At 47.4% G+C, this 25,351-nt stretch overlaps 1 protein-coding gene across 1 annotated transcript in view; it reads left to right on the forward strand.

Moving 5' to 3' along the window:
• Window positions 1-1,528: 1,528 nt before the first annotated feature.
• PKDCC (protein kinase domain containing, cytoplasmic) overlaps window positions 1,529-25,351 on the forward strand; it is a 35,903-nt gene continuing 12,080 nt past the window's right edge. Inside the window, exons 1-5 of the mRNA XM_039569421.1 lie at window positions 1,529-2,585; window positions 16,572-16,694; window positions 19,775-20,046; window positions 23,802-23,881; window positions 24,710-24,817. Of these exons, the coding sequence (XP_039425355.1) occupies window positions 1,923-2,585; window positions 16,572-16,694; window positions 19,775-20,046; window positions 23,802-23,881; window positions 24,710-24,817 (1,246 nt within the window). The 5' untranslated portion in view covers window positions 1,529-1,922. The remainder of the gene's footprint in view (window positions 2,586-16,571; window positions 16,695-19,774; window positions 20,047-23,801; window positions 23,882-24,709; window positions 24,818-25,351) is intronic.

The following is a 25,351-nucleotide window of genomic DNA, read 5'->3' on the forward strand; positions in this document are numbered from 1 at the left end:
AAAAAAACCCCAAACCCCAAAAAGAAACAAAAGAAGACCCGAACCCCCAACCAACCAAAAAACCCACCCCATCCATAAAAGCTTCCCCCCGAGCCGTAGTCCCCTCGCCCGCGGAGAGGGCAGGTGGCACCGTCCCGGCGGGAGGAGCGAGTACCGCGGGGCGGCGCGCAGCGGGCTGCGGGAGCGGTGCGCCCGCGGAGGCTGGGCTGGGCGCCCGGGAGCCTGCTGTCCCTTCGGGGGCAGAGAATCCCCCCCCCAGTTGTTATTTTTATTTTAATTGGTGATTACGCGCCCTCCCGTCACTTTTCTGCGGTGGTTGGTGCCAGGCTCGAGAGTCCCGCGGGGATGGGGCGCCTGGTCCGGCAGCAGTGCGAGCCTCTGCCCGCCCCGTGCGCGGAGCCGCGGGTGGGCCATGCTCCCGGTGCCTGCGGAGGGCTCTCGGGAAGCAGCGACAGAAAGGCTCCGAGGCTGCTGGGAGAGACGGTCGGTCTGCACATCCCCTGCCGAGGCTGCCTCCTCCCGCCTCCTCCGGGTTTCGCCTCTGCCTCCGGTCCCCGGGCGCTTCACGGCGGGTCTGGGCGCCGGCAGCGGACGGGCGGGGTCTGGGGGCTGAGTTTCCCCGAGCTCCGTTTTCTGTCAGTGCTGGAGGAAATGCTGACGATCACTTATCGCTGGTTCCCGGGAACCGCGGCTGCGGGGTTTTTTTGTTGGTTTGGTTTTTGTTGTTGTTGTTGTTGTTTTTTTCCCCGTATAGTCTGTCCGATGTGTATTACCGAAATGTCTCGTCCCTTTCCCTTATTGGAAATGATTTCCCACTTCTATTGTGGTGAACTTTGCCTCGCCTGACTCTTTACGGCTTTTCTCTTGTTGATGGTCTCTCCTTTGTGGAAGTTTCGCGGGCTGATTGTATTTGTTAATTAGTTGCTAACAGCATCGTAATGTGGGCTTGATGGATAACCATGTCATTAGCACTCACCCCTGCAATTCACATTTCCAACAGGGCAGGGGCTACCCCCTGCCGAGCCCGTGATTTGTGGCTGTTCTTTCCAGTGGGTGACACGCACCCCCATCCCCTCTCTGCTCTCCTCCGCGCCCGCGCTGTGCCGCGGCTGGAGGGGGCGCGACCGCTGCAATTTTCACTCCGAATGACGAACTCGCAGCTCCCGGCTGCAGCCGCCTCCTTTCGCTTTATTTTGGTGGGGAAAAGACATCGTACCCCTCTCCTTTGTGTGGCTCTGTGGGTACGTGGGTGCTCGTACAACACACCCCCACAAGCCCTGTGGCTGCCGGGGAGGGGAATAAGGGCATCCCGCCCAAACCACTGCCGGCGCGACTTTCCCCGAGCTGCGCGGCCACGCGTGGGAAGAACCACAGCCACGCAGCTCCCTCCCCGCCCGGCGGCAGCGCCCAGGGCTCGCCCCGCCCGGTAGCGCCCGTCGGGGGGGTCTGCCCGCCCGTCCCGCCCTCTCCGCGCCTTCCCCGCCGGGGGGCTCAGCCGAGCCTGGGAGATGTAGTCCCGGCTCCCGGGCTCGCCGGCGGCCGGCGGGGCTGCTGCGGGGGGACTACGTTTCCCAGGCCCCCCTGCTGCTCGGCCGGGCCGCGGGAAGGGCCGGGCTGTCAATCAGCGCGCGTCGGCGGGGGCAGCGGGACGGGGATCCCCCCGCCCGCCCCGTGTCCCGCTAATAATAAGTGCTTCAGAGCCTTAAAAGCAGGGAGGCAAGTGTCATGCGGGCGCGTCGTAAGGGGCCGAGCTCCGGCTGAGCGCCCGGGTCCGTTCTGCCGCCGGCATAGCCGGGAGGGGAAAAAAAAAAAAAAGGGCAGAAAAAAAGGAGAGAAAAAAAAAAAGCCTCGGAGCTGGTTCTCGGGGAAGGGGCGAGAGGAGAGAAGCCCGAAAGGCTGGACAAGCCGTCAGCGAAGTGGCGATGAGGCGCAGGAAGACGGCGGTGGCGGCCGGCTGCTGCCTCGCCTTCCTCCTGGGCACCCTGCTCAACCTCCTCTTCATCCCCGGCTCCGAGCACCCGCCGCCGCCCCGCGAGGAGCTGCCCCCCTCCCCGCCCGGCGCCCCCCTCTACCCGCCGGAGGAGGAGATCGGCGGCGGCCAGGCCGCCCTGGCGCGGCAGATCCGCGAGCGCTACGAGGAGGTGCTGCGCTACCGGCAGCACCGGGCGGCGGCGGCGGGGCGGCGGCCGCTGCGGCCGCGGGAGCGGCGCCTGATGGACCTGGCGCCGCCGCGCACCTCGGCGGAGCAGCCGCGGCCGCCGGGGCCGCGGGGCCGAGCGGCGGCGGGGCCGTGGGCCGGCGCCTCGGCCGAACTCTCGCTGGAGCCGCCGCTGCTGGGCTGCCGCGACATCCGCGATGTCAGCGGCGTGCAGTACCTGGGCTCGGGGTACACCAAGGCGGTCTACAAGGCGGTTCTCAACCGCACGCTAGCCGTGGCCCTGAAGGCGGTGGACTTCGGCGGGCACGACATCGCCCACTGCGTGCGGCAATTCTCCGCCCTGGGGGACTGCTACCGCCTGGCCGCCTACAAGATCGTCAAAGAGATGATCCTGCTGCAGCGGCTGCGCCACGCCAACGTCCTGCAGGTACGCGGGTGCGGCCGCGGAGCCCCGCCGGGGCGGGTGGGTCGCGCTGCTGTTCCCCGGCTTTCTCTGTCCCGCTGCGGGCAACCTGTCGGAGCTACCGCCGCCGGTCACAGTGTGCGCGGGGAGCGGGCCGGGACCGTGCCGCGGAGCTCCCGGGAGTTCGCGCACACACCCCCGTCCCCTGTTCCGTGGGTAGCCGCACCCCCTTCGGCAGGCGCGGTGGGGGTGGCGGTCGCCGAAGCAGATGTCCCTGGCACGGCCGCTCCGTACCTCCTCTCCCCATCGCGTGTCCGCGGGAAGGCGCATCGATGGGCGCTTCCCGCTGGCAGCGGCGGTGCTTACCCCCCGGCGACAAATGAATCGCCCCGGCGGGGCACGCCGGGCCCGGGGCGCGGCCGGGAGCGGTGCGGGATGCGGCGCGTTCCCCCTCCTGCCCGGCATCCTCCCGCGGCGGCCGGCCCGGCGGCTCGCGCTCTGATCCCTCTTCCTCGTAAACAAAATGAATACTGAGGTGAGCAAGGGGGCGAGGGAGAGGCTGAGGAAGGACTCGGAAATCCAAAAGCACTCCCCGAATGCGGGAAATAAAGGCCGGCCTGAATGCAAGCGCCGCTGGCTCCCGGAGAGAAGGCGGCGGCGGGGTCACCGCTGGCAGCCTCTGCTGGGACTCCCGGCGGGCTCAGCTGGATCCGCGCAGCCCCGGCACACGGGTCAGCCCAGGGGGGCTCACCCAGGACAGGCCGGGTGGGAGTCCTGCTGGCCGGTGCGCCGGCACCGCGGCACTTGCCAGAAGGGGCTGCATTGTAGGGCTGTTACACATCAGCATGAATCTCAGCGGGTCCATTTGGATGTAAATGCTGGTATGGAAATTCCTATTGCGTTTCGCATAGCATGAGCGTTGCAGTAGAATAAAAAATGAACGTTAGACCAGACGGTCTCACAGTAGGTGCTTTTTGAACTGAACCGGGTAAAGGAGTTTTGTGTTTCTTCTTTAGCAGCTGCAGCAGGAGTACCAGCTCCCCCACGAGAACTTCAGATCCCAGCGATCAAAGCTCTCGAGTTTCATATACTGTTCAAAGAAAGGCTAGTCATGATTTACCCACGACAAGAAAATAGATATTAACCTTCCTTCCCTTCCTTCCCTTCCTTCCCTTCCTTCCCTTCCTTCCCTTCCTTCCCTTCCTTCCCTTCCATCTTCCATACTCTGCTCTGTGAGGCCAGGTCTAACTATAATGCATAGGGCGAACAACATCTTGCAAACCACAAAAACCTGTGCTCCTAGGAAGAATATTAGTTGCTCCTCTTACTCTGTGATGAATTCTTTTTGGAAAAGCCCTGCTTGGGTGCAGCCATCGTTACTGGTTGCATTGACAGCAGGAAAGCTCTGAGAGGATTTTGTTTTCCCCCCAAGATTTTTTTTTTGTTTGTTTATTTTTTTCTCAGTGTGAACGAGTTGGCCAGGTTGAACTTGAAGCATGTGTTTTTTAAAGCTGAGTCATTTTGGTAGGCACTAGCGTTTCTTTCCCGTGTTACTTGTGCGTAGTTTTCTTCTCTGGAAGGATTAATTTGGCATTAATTTGGAACCGTCCCCTTCACAAAAAGGAAGGGGGGTGCGCTGTCTGTCCCCGCAGGTGCGGGCGGGGGGTCCTCTGGCAGCTCTGCCGAAGTTGCCCGGCGCCCCGCTCTCCCCCACCTTGGAGGAGCCGCAGTTATTGACTTCTCCGCTCCGGGATGCTGTGGAGGAACCACAGTAATTCACTTCTCCGGGCCGGGATGTCACGTGGACTCTGAAGGGGGAAGTGCAGGCGAGATGCGGGGTGTCCCATGGCGGGGGAGCCGGGGCAGGAGCAGCTGGAGGATGAGCAGGCACTTCCACCAGCGCCAGGAGAAACACGCCCAGCCTGCGTGCTGGGAAAATGCTCTCATGGGCAAAAATCCCACCTGTCAGTTAGGGCTTCATATTTACATGCCACCCCATTTAAAAACAGATTACACTTAAATCAGACACACGTTTTCAGATTCGTTCCGATTTTGTCACTATGTTTTCTTTTGCCTGGCCTCCTGCTGTATCAGCCCCAGCGGTGCTGCCAGGCCCGGAGAGGAGACCCCTGCGCCCCCCGGCCGTCACCCCCCTTGGTTGTTGAACACACCGCGCTGTAGGGGCGCACGGGGCCAGGGTGCTGCGGCCTCAGTGAGGGCCAAACGTGTGATAAGGCATTACCTTGAAAGGAGGCGGTAAATATCGACCTGACAGGAGCTATCTGGACACTGTCGGGACAGCGCCATGGGCCACCAGCAAGTCTCTGGTGTCATGCAGGAGTCGTACAGCCGATGTGGAAAATGGGCACCGGTGAACATGAAATATATTGATTATGCCTCTGTTAAAATCTCAGGACAGGATCGGCTGGCTTCATGATTTTTAACTTGTTTTCAGCAGAAGCCGGTCCAGGGCATAGAATTCACTGTCCGGAGTTTGCTGCCGAGGCAGAGGAATCAGTTCAAAAGCCAGCGTCTCCTCCCTCCTCTGGCTTTTGACAGGCGCTTCAGCTCCCATTGGAGCAGGAGGACCGCACTGGTTACAGATGCCAAAGGCACGACACCACATCTGGGCCAGCGAGGGCCGGGAGCTTTCCTGCCTTTGCTTCTTACCTCGGTTTCGCTCCTTCCCCCCGCACCCCGGCGGCTCCCGGCATACCCAAATACGAGCCGGCTGCTATAAATAGCAGGAAGGACGTGCCACCCTCCTGTCACCCTGCCGTGCCGGGGGAGGGCAGGGCTGGCGGGCAGCCCCGGCTGGGGCAGGCGGGGGAACCGGGAGGGACTGGGCAGGGCGGCGGCACCCAGCGGGTCGCCCCTCCGGCGGCCGCCCGCGGCTGGAGGCGAAGCGGGGCCGCTTGAGGCGAGCGGGAGCTCTTCCTCCGCCTCCCCACGCCGCGGGCGTGGCACGGAGCGACCCCGGGGACGCATCCACGCAGGCGGCCGGCAGCCGCCCGGCCTCAGCTGGAACCCTCCCGGCCGCTCCCGAGCATCCCCGGCCCCGGTCAGGGACTGATGGCAGGGAGTGCATTCATGAGTTTCTTCTGCTGAAAATAAAGTTTCGTGTCGGTCCAGTCCTAGGAAAGGGGGTTTTCCTGTAAATCTCTGGCAGCTGACAGCCTGAAGTGTAGTTTGTAAGATAACAGGCTTGTTCTTTACTGTCTCAGCAGTTCTCATTCTGGCCTGTCTCTTGTCAAAATCAGCTTTTTTTTTTTTTCTTTTTTTTAAGCCATCCTTTTAAAAAGACTTGATTGTTGTACAATATATGATAGAGAGGGAAAGAGCTCTTTCCAGAAAGTACCAGTGCCTTCAGACAACATGCTGACATATCCACCGTGCCCTCCGCCCGGGGAAGGAGCCAGATGTGTCAGCTCTGGCAGATGTAGAGAATCAAGTCTAGCAAAAGAAACACGGAAAACCAGCAAGAGGGAGACTGGTTTCGCATTAGGCAATGCTGAGCCGAAGGCAACTTTCCTTCCTGTTTTTATTTCCATGCTCTGCCCGTCACTTGCACGAAGGGCCAGCGCTGGGCCATCGCCCCCCCTTGCCCCCGCCGTCTGAGGCTGCCCGAGGCTCCCTGGGGCGGCAGCCGCTGGGAAGGGCAGGTGCAGGCTGCAGTGGAAATATATTTGCTTTGGAGTGGAGAAGAGAGGGGTAGTTCATTAAAGTTGATTTTATAATGAAGGGCACCGAGGAAGAGGGGGAACTGGGTCACTGATTTATTGTAACAGAGGATTTAGCGGCCTGCTAATTGCTTTGCAGTCGCTGTGTGTCAAACGCGGTGCCCGATCTCTTCCTTTCACTCCGTGCTGCGATTTCTTTTCTTGCAGAGTTCAAATGCTGCTGTCTGAATCCTGGCTTTCTGTGCATTTTAGTGGGGAAGATGATTTAGTGTGCTTTAATTCCTCCCTGCCCATATTGGAGGAAGAAAAGAAAATCAAACCATTTGCAGTTAATTTCAAACAACGAGCACAATTGTAGTGACACAAAGGCAATGTTTGATTTAGTGTAATAATGTAATTATAGCTCTGGAGTATCAGAATTAAGGGTGGTGCCATTCTTTCTTCGTTTGCATTGCTGAAGAGAAGGGAGGGAAGGTCTGAAACTGCAGACGTTTGGAAAAGTGTAAGTTTAGTTCTGTGACAGATATTTATCAGCACTTCCAGTGTGAGCTCACAATGATTCATTTAAGAAGGAGCTACCGCTTTCCTAAAAACACACACAAAAGCTCAGGGAAAAGGGTTGGCTTTGTGTGAAGCTGATGGAAGACGCTAGCTGCTAACAGCACCAGTGACTTGCTGGCTGCCCAGACAAGGCCGGTTCATTTGGCTTATTTAGCTTTAGTGTAAAGTTAGAACGTGTAGATGAAATACTGAGATGGCATCCACACTAGAAAAGTCACCATCCAAACATCAAAGCAGTTTCTGTCTGAATTGGTTCAGTTAGCTCTATTGTATTTGTAGCTGATTTTTTTAAGATGGTCACGATTACAGGGAGAATATTTGTGTCTTGCAAAATTAATCGATTAAAATAGACTGCAAATAATACATCATTTGCTGTTGACAAGTAGACTTAAAATGTGCTAGCCGATCACAATATTTTTAAATACCTATTTTTAAACAGGATTTTCTTTCCTTTACATGTGATAATTAAGAGATTTTTTTTCCCTGATGGTTTCCCTATACATATGCATAGCCAACAGGATAGGGCAGTTTTAATTTTAATGTGACAATTAAAATAATAAAGCTTTGTATAGGTCTGCTTATTCCAGGTGGAAGTAGACAATCTTTCCAAGTCTGAAGAAAGTCAATATACAATTAATTTCCAGTGTAAACTCATTTGCATAGGGAATGTATCGACTCCTTTACCATCCTTTTTGCAGGAATCCACTGTTGTTTTCACAGAAGGCAGGGGGGAAGGGGAGGTTGTGCTACAGTGGAAACAGCTACTCAGGGACCTCTTCCCTTTTGCCAGCGGGTGGGCATTGAGTCCCTTTAATCGTGGCAGTGGTGCAGGACTCCCAGCAACAAGTCTTATCTGTGTCTGGCTGGAGTTTGGCCATCAGAACTTTGGGAACTACTGACAGGAGAAAAGTGCTGCAATTGCTGATAGCAGCTGGTAGGTGTCTATATGGAGAATTTGTCATTCTTAATTTTTGGGCGGGGCAGCAGAGGTTCCCAGCTCTTGGGCATCAAACCTTTCAAAACCAAGTGCCTAATGAGAATTAACCTTTGAGGCTGGGGCTGGGGCTGGATGGGCTCTGCCTATGCACCCCACCTGCAGGATTGCTGCATTAGGAAGGTCATGTTAGGCTGGGAGTGTTTACTAATGTTTTCCTAAATTACCTCAGTTGAGCTGCTCTTGGGGCAGGTTTGTTAAAGATGAAAGAGGCCACCACATGGTGCCAAGAGCAGGCTGATACTGGCTGTTTCACTGGTGTTGGGATCAGAGGAACCTCAGCTCCCAGTCAGATGAGCCTGCCATATCTTGTCAGTGGCAGGGCAGGTTGGCCACCTCCTCCCTCTGGAAATTGCTACCACCACCACTGCCTGGGGAGCAGTGATGGAGCTGCATCTTTGTCCCAGTCAGTCCATTGCTTGACATTACTGTAGGTGCACCTTGAAGGAGGTGAGGCATCTGAGTCTCATATTTGAGATGGTTTGTGGTGGTCGGCACAAGGTGTTGGGGATGGACATTGATGTGGCGAGAGAAAAAAGCAGGCAGTGCCACCTACTGATGGCTCGGCAGAGACAGCCCGCTGCTGCTAACAGATGTCCCCACAGCCCCAAGGAGCTCGGGCTGGAGTGGAGAAGGGCAGGGGGAGCAGACAGATGCGGTTTGGCGAGGAAAGAAGAATTACACAAAGTGCTTCTTTATTGTGAGACTGCTTCCCAAAAGGCCCAGATGTTATCCTGCACTTTTAAGAGTGAAGAAAGGATCTGTTAACAAGAACTCCAGAGCTGCTGGAAGCACAGAGCTGATACAGTTGCAAACCCACTCTTAACTGTTCCTGTCCCTGGAAGGCAAGCTGCACATCCTGATGCTGAAGTCACCAAATAGTATTTTTTCCCATTGAATTCCTTGGGATGGCAGAGGGTGTTCAACTTGCAAAGCTGCTGGCAGGAATGGTTTTCCATAAGGCACATGTCATCACATAAGTTAGAAGGGCTACATTGTCCCTCCTTTTGAAAGTAGCATTCATAAAACTAATCCCAGTCATTTGTTGAATGATTTCTATGGTTGCTTCTCAGTTTTATGTACCACATAAATCATTCCAGAAGACTGGTTTGAATTTCTGCCGCCTTTATGGGAGTTGATGACTTGCAACCCCATCCAGTTTCTTTGAGGAGAGCCCAGCACTGCTTCTTCTGCTCAGTGGCTTGGAGAGATCAGTGGTCACCACAGGATGCTGTGGGTATGATCAAGTTCTCCCTTGCTGCTTGCCTTTTTTCATGGGAGCAACAATGAATGAACAAGGTCATTCTGGGCCGTCAATATCCTGGCCTGGAATTAGTTATGACCAGGCCAGAATTGCAAGGGGAAGCACATGGGTTTTATAACTTATCCTTTCATTCCTCCTGCCCCCCAGTGTGGGATAGCTAGGTAAATCTTTTCTCCCTGGTATCCACTGATAAGACACATGGGAATTGTTCAAAGCTGCACTAGGGAAGATTGAGACCTGACATTAGGAAGAGTGGTCAAACACTGGAACAGGCTTCCTCGAGAGGTGGTCAATGCCCCAAGCCCATCACTGTGAAGGAAGCACTTGAACAATGCCCTCAGTAACATCCTTTAACTTTTAGTCAGCCCTGAAATGGTCAGGAAGATGGACTAGATGATCATTTCCTGTCCCTTCCAACTGAACAGCTGAAAAACTCTATCCAAGCCTATCCCTGAATCAGATCATTGTGGCCCTTTCGCACATGCTCTGTCTTCTAGTTGCAGCCATGTTCGGGTGGGGCAGGCAGGGATGTAGTGGATGGCCAGGGAGGAGGAGAGGACCCCTGGAAGGAGACGCCAGCAGACATCGCTCTGCTCCTCTGCCTTTCTGCTCTCTGCAGGGACACAGCGTTGGTGGATTCAGGCATCAGCTCGGGCTGTGTTTGGAAGTGTTGCAGGCCTGGTTTGTGAAGTATCTGTGTCAAATATGCAAGCCGGGCTTTTTAAAAGATGTTTTTTATGGATTTTTGCACCAATACAGTCATCTGGGGGTTCAGGTAGATGCCCCATGACATCTAACTTCTGTTGCCATTTTTCATTTGTGTGATGGCCATGAAAAAGCTGACAAGAACTAGTTCTCACAGGCACTGTGCTAATACTAATATTGACTCTAGACTAATTTTAAAGGACTTGTTGTTTTTCATCACACTCAGCTGAACTTCTCAGTTTAGGTAATAGGCACCAAACATGGGTATTTTATATTGTTTTAGGCCAAATTTGGAACAACTTAGTTTGGAAAGACTTGCCTTTTTCTTGGACTGTGCAGCTGCAGATAGACTCCAAAATTATTTTAAAGCTTGCCATGATAAAGTTCAAAATTATATGACTCATACCTAAGAAAGAAAAATTATACAGATGGACTTATTGTAATGAATCCAAGACAAGCTTTTCTGAACATGTGATGCACAGAGGTTATTTGACAGTTTTGTAATGCAAAATCATGTCATGACAAAGGGTTAAACTTGTGGTGCAGTGGAACTGAATGCCAGTGGCTGGGGATGGAGGTCAGGGGAGCTTCTGATCTGGCTATTTACAAGATAATGAACTATGCCTCCAATGATATCAGCCTGTTTCCATTGAAATCATGGTTGTATGAGTGATCTATTTGTCTTCACTGGAAGACTTTACAAGACCAGGCTGCTTGTGTGACTAAATATTTGCAGGGTTGGGCCTTGAGCTTGTGCAGTGCAATGCAAATTCAAAGTGCTGTAAATGTTTCTAGTAGAAGAATTTTCCACTTCAGATTATAAGAAAAGCAGGGAGAGTGGAAGGGAGATAACGTTACTAAATCATAAGATTATAGCCAACATAATATGTGTCAGAGCAGCAGGTATGTATGGATATGTATACACACATATACCTCTAAAATATATGGAGATATCTGTGGACCTTTATGGATGTAGCTACAGATATGGGTAAATACACATAATGTCTGTTTCTCAGTACTACATTCCAATTTTTTTATTAATGAAAATGTTTAGTAACATGTTTTGTAACAGTGCCAGGAATGAGATTCTCGTGCCTTTTAGTTCTCCTGGAGTTTAGTGCTAATCATAATAATACATTTATAAATAAAACCTAGGCAGGACTGTGAATTTAGGGTTTAATACTTGAATTAGCCACTGCTTGCTCTCGGTTCCAATATCCATCAGCAGACAAAATCCTGCCTCACAGCTGTCAGCACACAGTTTGGGTCCCACTCTCAAAAGGTTCTGGGGTGCTGGGGATGCTCTGTGTGAGTCTTTTTCCAGTGAAACTCAGCACTTTGCAGGGCTTGATTGCTAGATTTCAATGGCAGAAAATCAATTTACTTCTCATGTGCCATCTCAATACATTCTGTAGGAGGAAAGCTGGCATTGGATTGATCTGTAGTAAGTTTAGGCATTGAGGTCCTTGCATTTTTCCAGGTTCCCTGCATGTTACAGGTTTGCACATGCTTTTGAGCTGATGAGCAATCTGTAAAAATATTTTAGTATATATTTTAAAAAATATATAAAACATTTTAAAATATAAATGCAAATATTGTGTGTATACATTAGATATCAGAACAGCCATATACATATATGTCATATATTAAAGAACCATATGTATATATGTGCTTGTGTGTATGTGTATTTATATATGTATATACCGTCAGCAGTGAAGAGAAATTTTTAAAACACAAGTGATTAACAAATCTTAAAGTGACAGAAATGTCTCACATCAGGTATTGGTAAATCGTAGCTGTATCAGGCTGTGCTGGGGATTTCTGCTCTTGCAGAGATGGACTGTCTGAGTGCTTCAAGGATGGAAGGTGAATCCAAGGGCTGGTTGCCTAAAAATATGACATTAACTTAGCAATAAAATAGCAAGAGCTTCTCAAAGACGCTGTTCTGGTTTTGAAACATAGGAGCTCAAGCAAATGGCTCATCAAAAGGCCAGTAGGAGCTTTTTACTTCCCCCAGGCACCAAAATGCTGCAAAATACAATCTTGACAAAACCAGTTTTGATTAAGCAACTCTGTGTCTGTGTATTTCTGAAAAGAAAGGCTGTGTCAGGTGTTGACTACTGTCACTCTTCATACGTGTGAGTCTGTATTTAATTGCACTTTTCTATTGTGGGCAGCAGTTGGGTTCCACTGTAGTCACATTTAAATGAGAATAGCCGTCCAAATTAAAAGAGAAGAGAGTTAGGTTTCTGAAATTTACTTCTGGTGTAATGCAGTTGAGCCTGTCACTTACATTACAGCTGGTAACAGTGTGCTTGAAGTTCATGTTCCTGGACTCACAGAAATCTCATGTTAAAGAAAAAAAGGGGGGAAATGCCAGTTTTTGTGGTGGTAGAGAAAGAAAAATATTCATGATGTGTTGTAATTTTTAGGGAAATGGTATGATCTGTACAGGGGCATTTTGCCCTCCAGCAATCCTGCCACTGCCTGGCAGCAGAGCTGAGCTGAGCCAGCAGAGCCCCAGTTGGGGAAAGTGGCTGGAGACCTGTCTGGAAAAGGTGGGTCCTCCTGTTTGTGACTGAACAACCTCCATAAAGGAAATGTAACACTTTGGCAATGGTTCTGATTTGACATTATTTTTCTGCAAGTCCAGCCAGGGTGTCTATCCCAAAGCAGGAGGGCTCATCGTTCGCCCAGACTTACCCTGCTGATGACAGCTTAATAAGCTTCTTTATTTTGCGTTTTTATTCAGTAAGCTTGTTGGCTTTTGTGTAGAGGCTGACCTCTGCTTTTGCCCTCCCCTGCTGCCCCAGCTCCTCTGAAAGGGGCACCTCTGTCCCCATAATTTGTAGTAAAAGGGAATTGTAAAGGGAGGTGAACTGGCTGGCTGTAGGGACACGGGCTCGTACAATGCAATATAACTTTCACAGGGGCTGACCCTTTAAGCCCAGCATGCCTAAGAACTGTTGGGAGTCAGTGGGAATTTTGGGTGCAGAAAGACTAATGCAGGACTGAGCCTTTACGACTGAGAAAATTGGTGAGGGAATAATTTGGTAAATGGGGCTGCCCGAAAGAAATGAATTATGGCACATGATGTGAGAACAGGTCAACATTTCATATCTGGCATACATTTTTCTAAACAGACAGAAAGGCATCCCAGTGTCGTGACTGTTTGCTATTAGATTCTACACAAAAATATATTGGGGTGGCATTTAAATGCAGTGACTCGAGATAGCAAAAAGATGTGGGGCTGTATTTCTTTCCATTCATTTAATTGGAACCATACTGAAAAAGCGTATGAAAACCATCACCCTTCAATATGTCTGAAGTGTAGCTTTGTGACGCTGAGAATGATGTCCAACCTAATAGAATTTCAGATAGAGGAGATATTTTGGCTCATCTTTTGCTTCCAGCTATATTCAGTTCCCCCGTGTGGTTATTTTTCTTGTTAGTGTATGCACCAGCTATCTGTTTCTTACTTCACTGTCTGGGAATACAAACTGTTCTGTCTCATTTCTGACCTTAAAATGGATTGGATGAAAACAAAAGGAAGTTGAAAAAAAAGTGGTTTGGGTAGTACCCTTGTACTTGTTTCTTGTGTTGTATAAGTCAGCTTTTTAAACGAAAGGCCTCAGTATTGCTGCCTGGGAATGTTTTTCATCTATATATACTCTGTGTTTTGTAACATCTGTGTGCTGGGTGGTGGTTCATCAGGAGGGGATGAATGTAGCCATTTCAGATGCTTAACTGGCTGTTGGGACTTGCCCAGTTTGTAATCATGGTAATTGCACATACAAATATGGCCATGTAATTACATGTGCATTTTTGCATTTAGTTTCAGGAGTTCATTTAGAAAAGTATAAATGCGGCCCAATAAATCCTTTATATATCAGACTTTGGTGCTTTTATAACTCTATATAATTATGCAGTAACACTGTATCTGGAGAGGTTTCACTTAAGTAAAATCAGTAAAGAGCTCAGGTTAGGTTACAGGTGTAGTCAGATACTTGGGCAGTGAAGACTTTTGCCAAGGTACAAACTGGACACTAAAATGAAAGACTTAAGAGCAAAGTTCCAGCTCTCTGGAAGCAAACCTAACTTGTTATTATTACTATTGACATTCATGGATTGAGATAGACACAAAGAGGTACTTATTTAATTTTTACTCGTGTGTTCATATGCACATAAATAGACAGTGAGATTAATTTTTCAATATTTTTTGTGTAAATATATGTATGTTTTGTATAATCAGAAGGAATGGATAATTGTTGTTCATCTTCTGTGTTTCTATTCCTGGAGTTGTTTTCACAAATGTTGACAATGTCTGATGGAGACTGATACCTTTTTTTGTATTCAGTGTTACTGTGAACCAACAGTTACTGCAATACTGTCATTTCCCAGTCTGGATTGCTTGCTAATTTCCCTTACAGCTTTTTTCCCAGTGGATAGTATTACTGTGCTAAAGACAAGAGCTGAATTCTGCAGATGATACAGAAACAGATGCTAGATTTTGACAATCAGAAGTGAGGGTTTTCAAACCTGCCGAGCTTCATCCTGTCTCCTTAGTCCACAGATGAGAGGTGGGAAGTAGCTGGTAAGGACTGCAGAATCCAACCTTCCCTGAGAAAATAATATATATTGTAGTAAATATTTTCATTTAATTTTACTTTTGGTTAGCATGGATAGCTTAAACAGTTGTGCTGATGTGATCCTCTAAGATTTAACTCCTGGCATTAGACTGCACAAAAATGGTGTCATGGATAAGGAACAAACCCAAGTCTGGTCTGAACGGCTCTAGATGGAGAAATTATTGCTGTTGATATGTTTGGCATGGTTGTGGCAGCAAAGACAAAGGTCGGTTTTCCTACTTCAAATGTTCATTTCGGCATCTATCACGAATCCTCTTTTTGGCATGTTTTAAAATAAAATCTTCTAGCTCTTTTTTTTTGTTTAGGTTAATGTCCGTGTTTAAGCAGCTGTTTTGAAACACAGTGCTGTTTTTACACCAAAAAGAAAAATTGTTTACTTCTTTTACATTTTTTGGCACCCTTTTTTCCTTTAAATGTAGACAGCTACAGTCAAAACTAGCAGCATGGTTCATAACAAATCCAGTATTTGCTGACTTTAGCCTGGTCTTTGCTTTTCTGCCTGGGGAGGTCACAAGCTGTAAGAATGTGCTGGATGCTGGGATCTGCTTGCAGGGGCTGTGTGCAGCCTCAGCTGCTCCCTCTGGCCATGGCACTCTGCTTTCCTCATGATTTGGGATCAGTCCCTGTTCTGGGCTGCCCGAGCCTGACTTCCTCTGCAGGGCCATATCCAAGTGCCCTCAGCACGGAGGAACCCCCTTCCCTGAGCTTTTTAAAATGAAAAGAGGTTTGAAAAATCAAATTGCTCAGGGCAAGGCAGTAGAGGAATAGCAGCAGGGCATTTTTTTAATGCTGCATTTTCACACTGACCCTTTTACTGTATGTTTTATTTGACTGGGGGCAGAGATTACATTTAATTTTATTTCATGTGCATGCTGTTCTGGCTGGAAAGTTGTGATCAGATCCTTATCTGGCTCATTTAACATCCTCTCTGCCAGGGCTTGGCAGGGAGTTCATAAAAGCCTGTCCCCCAGCCTGTCAGACATTGTCCCACTCCATATAAAGCAAGACAATCTCTCCTCCACAGTCTTTAAATATTCTTCTTGTGCAATTATTTGTGCAAGTGGAAATCATTCAAATATCCTTGGAAAGCAAATAAAAGAAGAAGCTGGAGTATGGCTGAAATTGCCATTTAAATGCTTTTAAATTGTAGAAGCTACTGGCAAATAGTATTTTCGAGTATTTGCCCTGCTTTAATGATACTGTACACAGAAATTCATCAAGTATAGTGAGAGGCAGTTTCTGGCTGGGGAAAGATAAATGTTGGCTTTTCAATTGCTTTTCAAGGTGCTGTGTCTTTGAAATACACATTACCACTCAAGGCACAAACAGAAGTCCTATGGAAAATGTCATTAAAACTATTTTACAGTTTTTTAAGCATAAAATCAGTATTATTTAGTCAGGTATCGCATAGGCTAAATTACCTTTCCTCAGATAATTTTCTGTTTCTGCATTCATAGATATTTTAAATTATTGTTACTATTATTGTTATTTTTTGTCTTATACATTTGTCATGGGTTTGCCCTGTCTGGGTGCCAGGTACCCACCAAAGCTGTTCTCTCACTCCTCTCCTCAGCTGGAGAGCGGAGAGAAAATGCAACAAAAGGCTTGTGGTAGAGATAAGGAGCAGGAGAGATCACTCAGTAATTACTGTCATGGGCAAAACACTTGACTTGGGGAAAAATTAATTTAGTTTTATCAAATCATAGTAGAGTAATGAAAGATAGAACCAAATCTTAAAAGCACCTTCCCCCACTCCTTCCTGGGCTCCCCTTCACTCTGGATTTCCCTGCCTCCTTTCCTGAGCAGTGCAAGGGGATGGGAATGAGGGTTGTGGTCAGTTCATCATATGTTGTTTCTCTTTGCTCCTCAGGGGAGGACTCCTGAGAGTCTTCCCCTGCTCCAGTGTGGGGTCCCTCCCACAGGAGACGGTCCTACATGAGCACTCCGGTGTTGAGTCCTTCCCACGGGTTACAGTTCTTCATTAACTGCTCCAGAGTGGGTTGCTTGCACTGGACACAGTCCTCCAGGACCAGGCTGTTCAGCGTGGGTTCCCTGCAGGGTCACAATTGCTGCCAGAAAACCTGCTCAGAGCCTCCTTTGGGAACCCACATGCCAAGGTGCGTTACACTGACGTTGTGTGGTTGTGATTGTTTTCAGCTCTACGGCTACTGCTACCAAGACAGCAATGACATCCCAGACACCCTGACAACCATCACTGAACTGGGCTCGCCTTTAGAGATGATTCAGCTTTTACAGACTTCCTGGGAAGACAGGTTTCGGGTGAGTAACAACTGTTTTATAAGGACTTTTAGGAGAGTGAGAAATAAATAATGTTATGAAGCAGGGGTTGTGTACTCTTCAGCACAATTCACATTGATTAAATGTTTGTTTTGCATATGATTACATCTTGGTTTAGAAGCAGTATTTAGCACTCCCCTTCGGTAGTGTTTAAGATACTGTGTTATTTTGTCTGTTGATGTTATCTAATTGTAACCAGTTATATGGTTTTTACATGATATCTTGAAACATTTCTTACTTGTTAAAGCTTGAGGCCCAGGATTTTTGGCATTGTGCTCTGCAACTGGGATTTAAACAATAGAAGGATGTTACATTTCTCTCCTGATCCTTATCATAGGTTTGTTTTATAATTGTTTTCTACTGCTTCCTGCTCTGTTCATTTTTTCCTGGGGAAAGAGTGAAACAAATGTACACAAATCTCAAACCCAGTTTGTCCACCGCACTGGCAGTTTACCAGGAGCACGAAGGTCACACTTAATTTGTCCAGAATGAAGCCAGACTGCATCAATGCTTTGATCAAGACAGTGCTGTCTCACTTGGTGTATATGGGGATGTGTTGTTGTCTGAGGTTAGGTCCCTAGGACGTTGAAAGGCAGCAGCAGTTTCCATCTGAAACACTTTGGATTGCTTGACTACATCTGTGCCAGAAAATTAAAAGTGCGCCTGAGTGAGCTCTGAGTCGAAAGAGCAAGGTGCAGCCCAGGGCTGTGCTGTTGCATTCCTGCACTCTCTGAAGGCTGCAAGCAGGATTCCTGTTGGAAACAGTCCCCAGGCCATGCTGCCTTTGGGATTGTGCCTGGGGACAGAACTGTGCCTGGGGACGGTGTGGGAGAACAGCCTCGGTCCTGGTCAGACCCGGCCAGAGACCATGCTAGCCAGTGTGCAAGTGGGATTAAGTTTCTGTGCCCAGGAATGTTCTCTGACAGAGTTTATTTTACTCATACAGCTGCAGCAAGTGTGTTACCTGCACTAAGCTTTAGCTCCCTTTTCCTGAAAGAAGTGCAGTCTTGATAAGCAGTGGAGGTACTCAGCAGGGTTCCCAAAACACAGGACCACCTGCCTTTAGCTCATCTCATCCAGGGAATGCAAATAATGTACTGTGACAGCAATTATGTACAAAATGAATGACCAAGAGATATGTTAGATTATGGGTAATGAACAGAGAAGTTCCCTTCCAGTGTGGATGTTTCTGAGCGAGCAGTTGCAAAGGGAGATAAAGGAGATTTAGATGAAGATGCTGAGCTGGTTCACAGAGTTAGAATTACAGGTGAAACATTCCTGTGATCACTGTAATGAAGCCTTAAATAATGTCATGCTCATTAGTTTGTCTAGGATGCAACTAACACAGAAAGCAAGGAAATAAAATTGTGTCTTCTTGATATGTGAGACTTGTTTGTGATCCAGTCCTGAAAATGACTGCATAAATCCATGGGGTTATTCCTACAAATGATAATTTCCTTGTGTGGAGGGACTCAGCAGTAAGCTGAGTAAGCCAGAGGTGTGTGACACAGAGCAAAGCCTTTATCTGTGTGCTTAAAGCTTGTTGTAAGGGGGTGTTTGCAGTCCCAGCCTGCAGCAGGTCTGCAGGGCAGAGGCTGTTGGGGCTGCTCACAGAGGTTGCCGGTGCAGGAGCAGGGGCTTTTTGGCATTTAAGAAAAGACAATAATTCTGGATGACAACCTGTGGGTTTGTTCAAGCTAAATTCTGGGTTTGTTGGCATTTGAAGATACCTATATTAGAGGCTAGCTTGGGCTGGATGTGCTTTTTCTCTACTGTATATTGTGGGATAACACACACATGCGTTCTATGTCCTTTGAGGGGAGGTAAGGGTGGTCAAGTTTAGCATCCCATAACCAGGCCTATCACCACCTACAAACATCTCCATGTGAACTATGGTATCCTGTAACTAGGAGAAAAATATTCTTGTCAACCAGGAGAAGGATTATGTAGAAGCATGAGACGGTTCTAATGTCTCACAAGTGGAGGGTCTGTGAAGGATAACTTCAGCTATGCTCAGCTTTCTTATCAAGTATGCCTTGAGGTGCACCCTTGAGTGTATTGTTTATGCCCCAAGATTGAATTTGGATTTGACTACTTCAATGCACATGCCTTTAACATTGTATTTTAATAGAAAACAAAGATTATATATAAACAGTAAAAAGCCTGCTAAACTGAACAAGACCTGTCATTTATTTAATATATAAAATAAAAATTCCAGTATTTAACTGTGTTCGCATTACTGCTACATTTGGATTAATAGGTTACATAGTGGACTCTGAAGGAATGCATAAATTGAAAACAGGACTTTGGTAAGGGGGCTGAATTCAGTGTTCATCTGGGTTGCTGTCTAGTAAGAGTTACTCAAGTTTCTAACTTCCAGTGGAAAAGTGAAACATCAGCACAGAGCTCCCACCTCAGGCCCAAAGTGGTGCATGAGGATCCACCAAGGCAGACCCACTAAGGCAGACAGACAAATGCACTTACCTTGAGGCATGGTGAAGAGTTACAGAGGACCTGGGGAGCTCTTCTTCCTGGGAATTTGCTTCCTTCTGCCCTGGAAAAGGGAAAACTTCAGAGGAAACAATGGAAAAAAAATTATAAAAACAGTCAAGAGACAGGATCAGTACAGAGGCAATATAGACACTGTCTGCAGTTGGAGCTCCAGGCACGGGTGCAGGGCGGTCCAGCCAAAATTTCCAGACCTGGAGTTTGTAAAAGAGCAGGATCAGACTGTGTGGTCAACGCCTGTGTGTAATGTGTTATTAAAAGTTAATGCTTTTATTTCTGTTAAAAGTAAGAATAGCAACAATGAGCCCTGCTTCAAGAGTAGTGTGGGAAAGCACTTGTAAAGAAACTTACTGTTATTTCAAGTCTCTCAGGATTTTACAATCAGCTATGTTAATCCTGTGAAAAATACCTTGGTTGCAACATTCAGTTTTGAGGGTAAGTTATAATGCTTATATTAAGTCATACATTTATGAACATATCTTCAGCTAAAGTGGATTTGTTGTATACTTTGCACTGAGAAAGTAATGTGAGGTAGCCATGTTTTTGTGTTTCAGATATGTCTCAGCTTAGTTCGGCTTCTGCATTATTTGGCTCACTCTCCTCTTGGCTCGGTGACATTACTGGATTTTCGCCCTCGCCAGTTTGTGATCGTGGATGGGGAGCTGAAGGTGACAGATCTGGATGATGCCAGCATTGAGGAGAGCTCTTGCACTAGTAACAGTGACTGCTTCATGGAATTCCCTGCGAGGAACTTCACCCTGCCCTGCTCGGTTGAGGGACGGTGTCAGAGCATGAACGAAAAGAGGAATCTCTACAATGCCTACAGGTCTGTGATCAGATAAAATAGTAGAGAATTAAGAGTGGGCCTAGAGCTCCAGCATCCTTTATAGTTATTCACATCAATGAGCACATGCGGTCTCAGAGCCAAAACCCAGGAGAAGTGAAGCCATGAATTATTGTTTCATTTGTGAAAATACATGGCATCTGTAACTTCTGAAGTGTTTTGCATACTCTGACTGTGATTTACCACTCAGTCTAATTCTGTGTTGGTTGAAGCCCACTGAATCCTTCACTCAAGTAGAGATTTTCGTAGGAGTGAAGCAGAAGCACCTGCGGAGCTGGGGGCCCACAAGCTCTGTGGTGAGACAATTCCAGCAGCACTTTGGTGTGAGTTAAGAGGGGTCATCATGTGTTTTGCACCACCAGCTGAGCAAAGGGCTTGCTTCAGAGGCAGAGTTAGAGCTCAGTTCATATCTTGCCCTCTGGCTCAATGCTCCCTGCCTTGCTGGAGCCCGCCATGGTAGGGTGAAAACAGCCCTGGGGCTGCCAGAACCACCCTTAGTTGCTGAGAATCTGGGTCTAAGCCCAAACCTTTTAAACAAGGGGTGGTCTTTACACCCTCCCCGCCCAGCCCCTGGTCTGTGTGAGCAGGTGCTGGAGGACTCGCTCCCAGTGCCGTGCCCACAGTGGGGGACACGTGGCTGGTGGGCCATGCTGGACCAGTTGGCCATTCTGAAGGAAGTGTTCAGCTATTGCAGCCATCTTCCAAATTTGATTCTAAAGGTGTCTCCAGATTTACAGCTGGGTCGCTCTGGGTGATGGCTTTGTGTTTGTGGTCTTGGCAGTCCCCCAGCAGCCATCACTCCCCCGCAGGGCTTTGTGGGATGCTGGGGGAGCCACATCACTGCTTTCCAGGGAGCCAGTAGCAGATGCTCAGTGCCGTGCTCATCCTGCCATTGCCACTCCGTCTGATGTGTGCTGCTGGGACAGGCGGCCCGCCTTGGGTGATCCAGATAGGAAGATGCAGATCTCAGAGCAGTGCCATAATGGTGTGCTCATTTCTTAGGCTTCCCTTTCAAGTACCATGCCATTCACTGCCTTCCAGACCACAGCGAGGAGAGGCTGCTCCAAAGAGAGCCTTCTGCTTTGGTCGCAGAGCGCTCACCAGCATGTGTGTCACATTACCTGACCACACTGAAATGGGCTGCGCCACATGACAGCCATCTGCAGTTGTGCGGCGCAGTATTTAGTGTGTCCTGCAAGATTTTCCATTTCCATTTGCTTGGCTTAAAGATCTTGCTTAGCTTGCTAGCTTTTGGTTAAGACTGTTTTGCTGTTTCTGGGTAAGAAACCTTTAATAGGCACTCATCCGTCTCGGTCGTAAGTGGGGACATGTCTGTGGTATGGTGGGCTTGTGGCAGGTTGCTGGTCACGCTGGAGGAAGTGGTCTTTTTCTAATACAGTTTTTAGTATTGCCTATTTCATGCACAGTGCCCCAGTGTTCTCAGCCCCTGCTTTGCCTTAATCCCATAGAGACAGTGGGGTTCTGTTGAACAGTGGATTCATGGTGTGGGAGGCTGTGACCACCCGTGCTAAGGTGTTACAACAAACCCTATGCACTTGTCTTGGAAGGTGAAATCCTCACTTCATTAGGGATAGGCTGCTAAATTTGTTATTTTCATAGGTGCGCTCTGTTGCTGTGGCTTAGAGGTTGCCCTCTGATGCTGTTAGATAGAAGTCAAAAGCAGCAATAAGTCTAACAGCACATAGACCCCTTGTAATTTTAAAACATAGCACACCCTAGCCTTGAAAGCATACTTAAATCTATCTAGCTGGTTTCTTTATGAGGTAAATAATTAAAGGAGAGAAAACATTTGGGAGAAACCTCTACAAGAACTGGCCCATCTTGACTTTCAGGTGGTTACATCCTGTCACAAATGTGTCTCACTGTGTTTTCCTCCAAATATTTGGGGGAACAGTTTTCAAAGCACTGGACAGTTTTGAAAGTAAACATAACTAATATTTTGAACTGTTAACCAATGGCTGAGATGAATTCTCCATCACTGAGAATTCTTAAATTAGGATCAGATAGTTCTCAAAAAGAAACAATTTGTAGGAACGAATGTAAAAGGATCTGACATTCTGTGTTGCGTAGATCACAGAGGATGCCACTGGCCCTGGAATCGATGAGTAACAAATGTTCTGCAATTAAGTTGTGCAGACTCCAGTGTCTGTACATGTCAGGATTTCACATGTGGGTGTTTGCAGTAGAACAGTCATATGTTTCTGTAGCCCTGTAGCTACGGAAAAACAATAACCTCCGTGACTTGCTTCCAGCCAGCATTGAGCAAACTTAGTGACAGCTACTGAATTTTTACAAAGAACTATTCACAATCAGTTGGACTCTGCTTTAGGGATAATCTCTAACCAAAACCAGTGAGGTATAATTTACCAGACAAATTATTTGTTACAATGTTATGGTACTCTTCAGATTTCTGTATGTATTTATATTGTCTGTTCCATACTCATCCTTAAGAAAACCTACCTGTGGATTATCCCACTTGGGAAAATCATAAACACTATTTTTGTTGGGGATGAAGAAGGGAGTTACATTCTCAAAGAAATATTCACTGTGTAAGTAGAGTGTTAGCTCAATAATACCTGCATCTTTGATCAATTTTTGGTATCAGTAACTGAATTTTCTAATTTGCACTTATGTAAAGCATCTGCTGGTCTCCCTCCTGAGCATGAGTCCCTAGGGTTTCCATTTGACAATGTGGTCTCTGTATATGAAAAATTATTTACTTTGCAAGTTAGATGAGAAGCAGGGGAATATCCCAGTTGTGTTCCTGTTCTTTTCATTAGCTAATATTTATGTCCAATAGTTCTGTTTATATTGTCAGATCCTGACCTGCTCATCTCCATCTTAGGTTTCTGTGATGCTGAGTTTGTTGCAGTAGGTAGTAGTATTAGCAGAGTAATAGATCTCTAAAGGAAGAATATGAAAATTAAATGTACTTCAAGAGGTGATAATGGCATATTGTTTTTTCTTCTGCAATTAAACTTATTAAAATGGAGTTGTGGAATCCCCTTCTCTGTAGATATTCAGAAGCCGTGTGGACACAATCCTGAGTAAAGTGTTCTAGGGGATCCTGCTTGAGCAGGGAGGCTGGACTAGCTGACTTCCAGTGGTGCTTTCCAACCTCACCCATTCTGTGTCTCTACATCCATCAATGAATACCTACAAGAATGCAACTTGAATGTAGATAAATGATAGGAACAGAGAGGACATTCTCTATTCCAGAGCCATTAAAACAATAGAAGGTGGCTTGCTCCTGGCAATTAATTTGAAAGTCTAAGAAAAGCATAGTAAAGAAAATAGTGATTTCATTTATTAGAAATGGGCAGAAATTTAATTTATGAACTTTCAAGGTTTGAAAAATAATGAAGCCCAAGACTTACAGGGTTGATGGCATCCTTTTAGTTTGTTGAAGTACAGACAGCTTTGCAAATAGTCACAATCCATGGGGCTTCACAGCAAATTGCTGTATTAATGGAACGTTTACGTGTAGGTACAAGGCAGCCTTGTATGTAGCAGCGTGGTCTGGGTATGCCAGACAGCTGTGTGAATAGTCTCAGCTATGTATTTATTTGAGTATAGAATACCATTATATTTCCTGAATAGGTCAGTGGCATATAAGCAATAGGAATTTTATTCCTTATGATGTTCAGGAGTTACCAGACATTTGTAAACTCTTGGAAAAAAAAAAAAATTCAATATTGGTTACTTTTCTATTGCAGGTTTTTTTTTACCTATCTTCTTCCACACAGTGCTCCATCCTCACTGAGACCATTACTGGATAAGATAGTCAATGCAACAGGTAATCACAATAAACATGGCAATGCCAAGTATTTGCTTTTTTAGTGTAACTGTCATGTTTGGGAGGGGAGGGTGCAGCTCTTGTGCTCACTGCAATAGAACCAGATTGTTTTTCTATCCAGGATAAAATTGCTCCCGTATCAAGAAGGCAAGAATGGGCTCATACACCAGAAAAATCCCAATTTTAGATTTTATCTAGGCTTCATAGAGGTATTTGTTTCATCCTGACACCTCAGCACTGAGGTGAACTGCATCAGAACACAATTTCTTGGGGGGGTCTGGAAGAACTTCTGTCCCTGAAAAGGGAAATTTTTATGGTAAAACCCAGGATAATTTCTCATTATCAATGATACCAGTGGCAGAGAAGCCAGAGGCACAAATGACATTTCCATAGTACTGATTACCAGGGTAGTGCCTTTGAGACAAGAGTAGGTGGCTGTAAAACTGATTTGAGGGTTTTTCAGTGCCTTGCCCCAGTGTGCATCCAAGGGGGAAATGATTGATGCTGGGCTATAGCTAATGAGCAAGCAAAGCTTTGGAGTTCCCTGTATTGGCTGACCTTGATCCCTTGTGGGGAGTTCTCCTCAGTGTTTTCTGCCTGCAGGCCTGGGGCTACCAGCTGGACAAGCCAGCCTCTGGAATGCCTGGGTCATGTCAGGTGTGAAACTGGACTTGTAGGAACTCAGGGATTTCCTGCCCATGTCACAACCCTGCCACGGAGCAGGGCACCACGGGGCTCCCATGCTCAGGGCTTCGTTCAAATGAAACCTCGTTTTGCCCTGTGCAGGATGATCCTCATCTAAGTCATTCTTTTGCTCTACTTTTAAAGGAGAACTTCACTGGGGAATAGATGAGACAGCTGCTCAGCTGGAGAGAGTTTTGAGCCTGTATAAGAGTGGGGAGTACCTGCAGAACACAACCCGGATGCCGAAAGCTGGTAAAGTTGTCTTTCTTGAAACTTAAAATCCGAGACTTTGTCATTGTTTTGAGGTTTGCAAGGGCAAATGTGCAGAAAATAAGGCTCAGTGGTCCTTGAAATCGTGCATGTGATAGTATTTTATCTGCTTTTTGCTTCCTGGGAGCCTCCTGTAACCCTCCTCATTAAGTGATGTAGCTGGACATCCATAAGTGTGAGCAGGCTGTAATAGGAATAAGGAAATCCAAAGGGAGTTCTCCATGACAGACTGATGGAAAATGTGTTTCATCACATCCACACACTGCTGTTGTAGTATCAGAACCTGCCTGAACATGTACTGGGGAGAATCCAGTCATGAGACTGTAAACCTCCATGGGTTTCCTGGGACTTAAAGGGATTTCTTGTAACATAAGCACTTGTAGATTGGAAGAATAAAATTTTTACTTCCTTTGCAAGGGGAAAATAGTATGTCCCTCAGCTTCTGCTAGCAATAGAACAAAAAATAGAGAAAGGGACAGGGTGAAAACAAGGCTGAATAATAGTATCTTTTTCATA

This window comes from Corvus cornix, chromosome 3, assembly GCF_000738735.6.
Source record: "Corvus cornix cornix isolate S_Up_H32 chromosome 3, ASM73873v5, whole genome shotgun sequence".
Classification (NCBI taxonomy): Eukaryota; Metazoa; Chordata; class Aves; order Passeriformes; family Corvidae; genus Corvus; species Corvus cornix.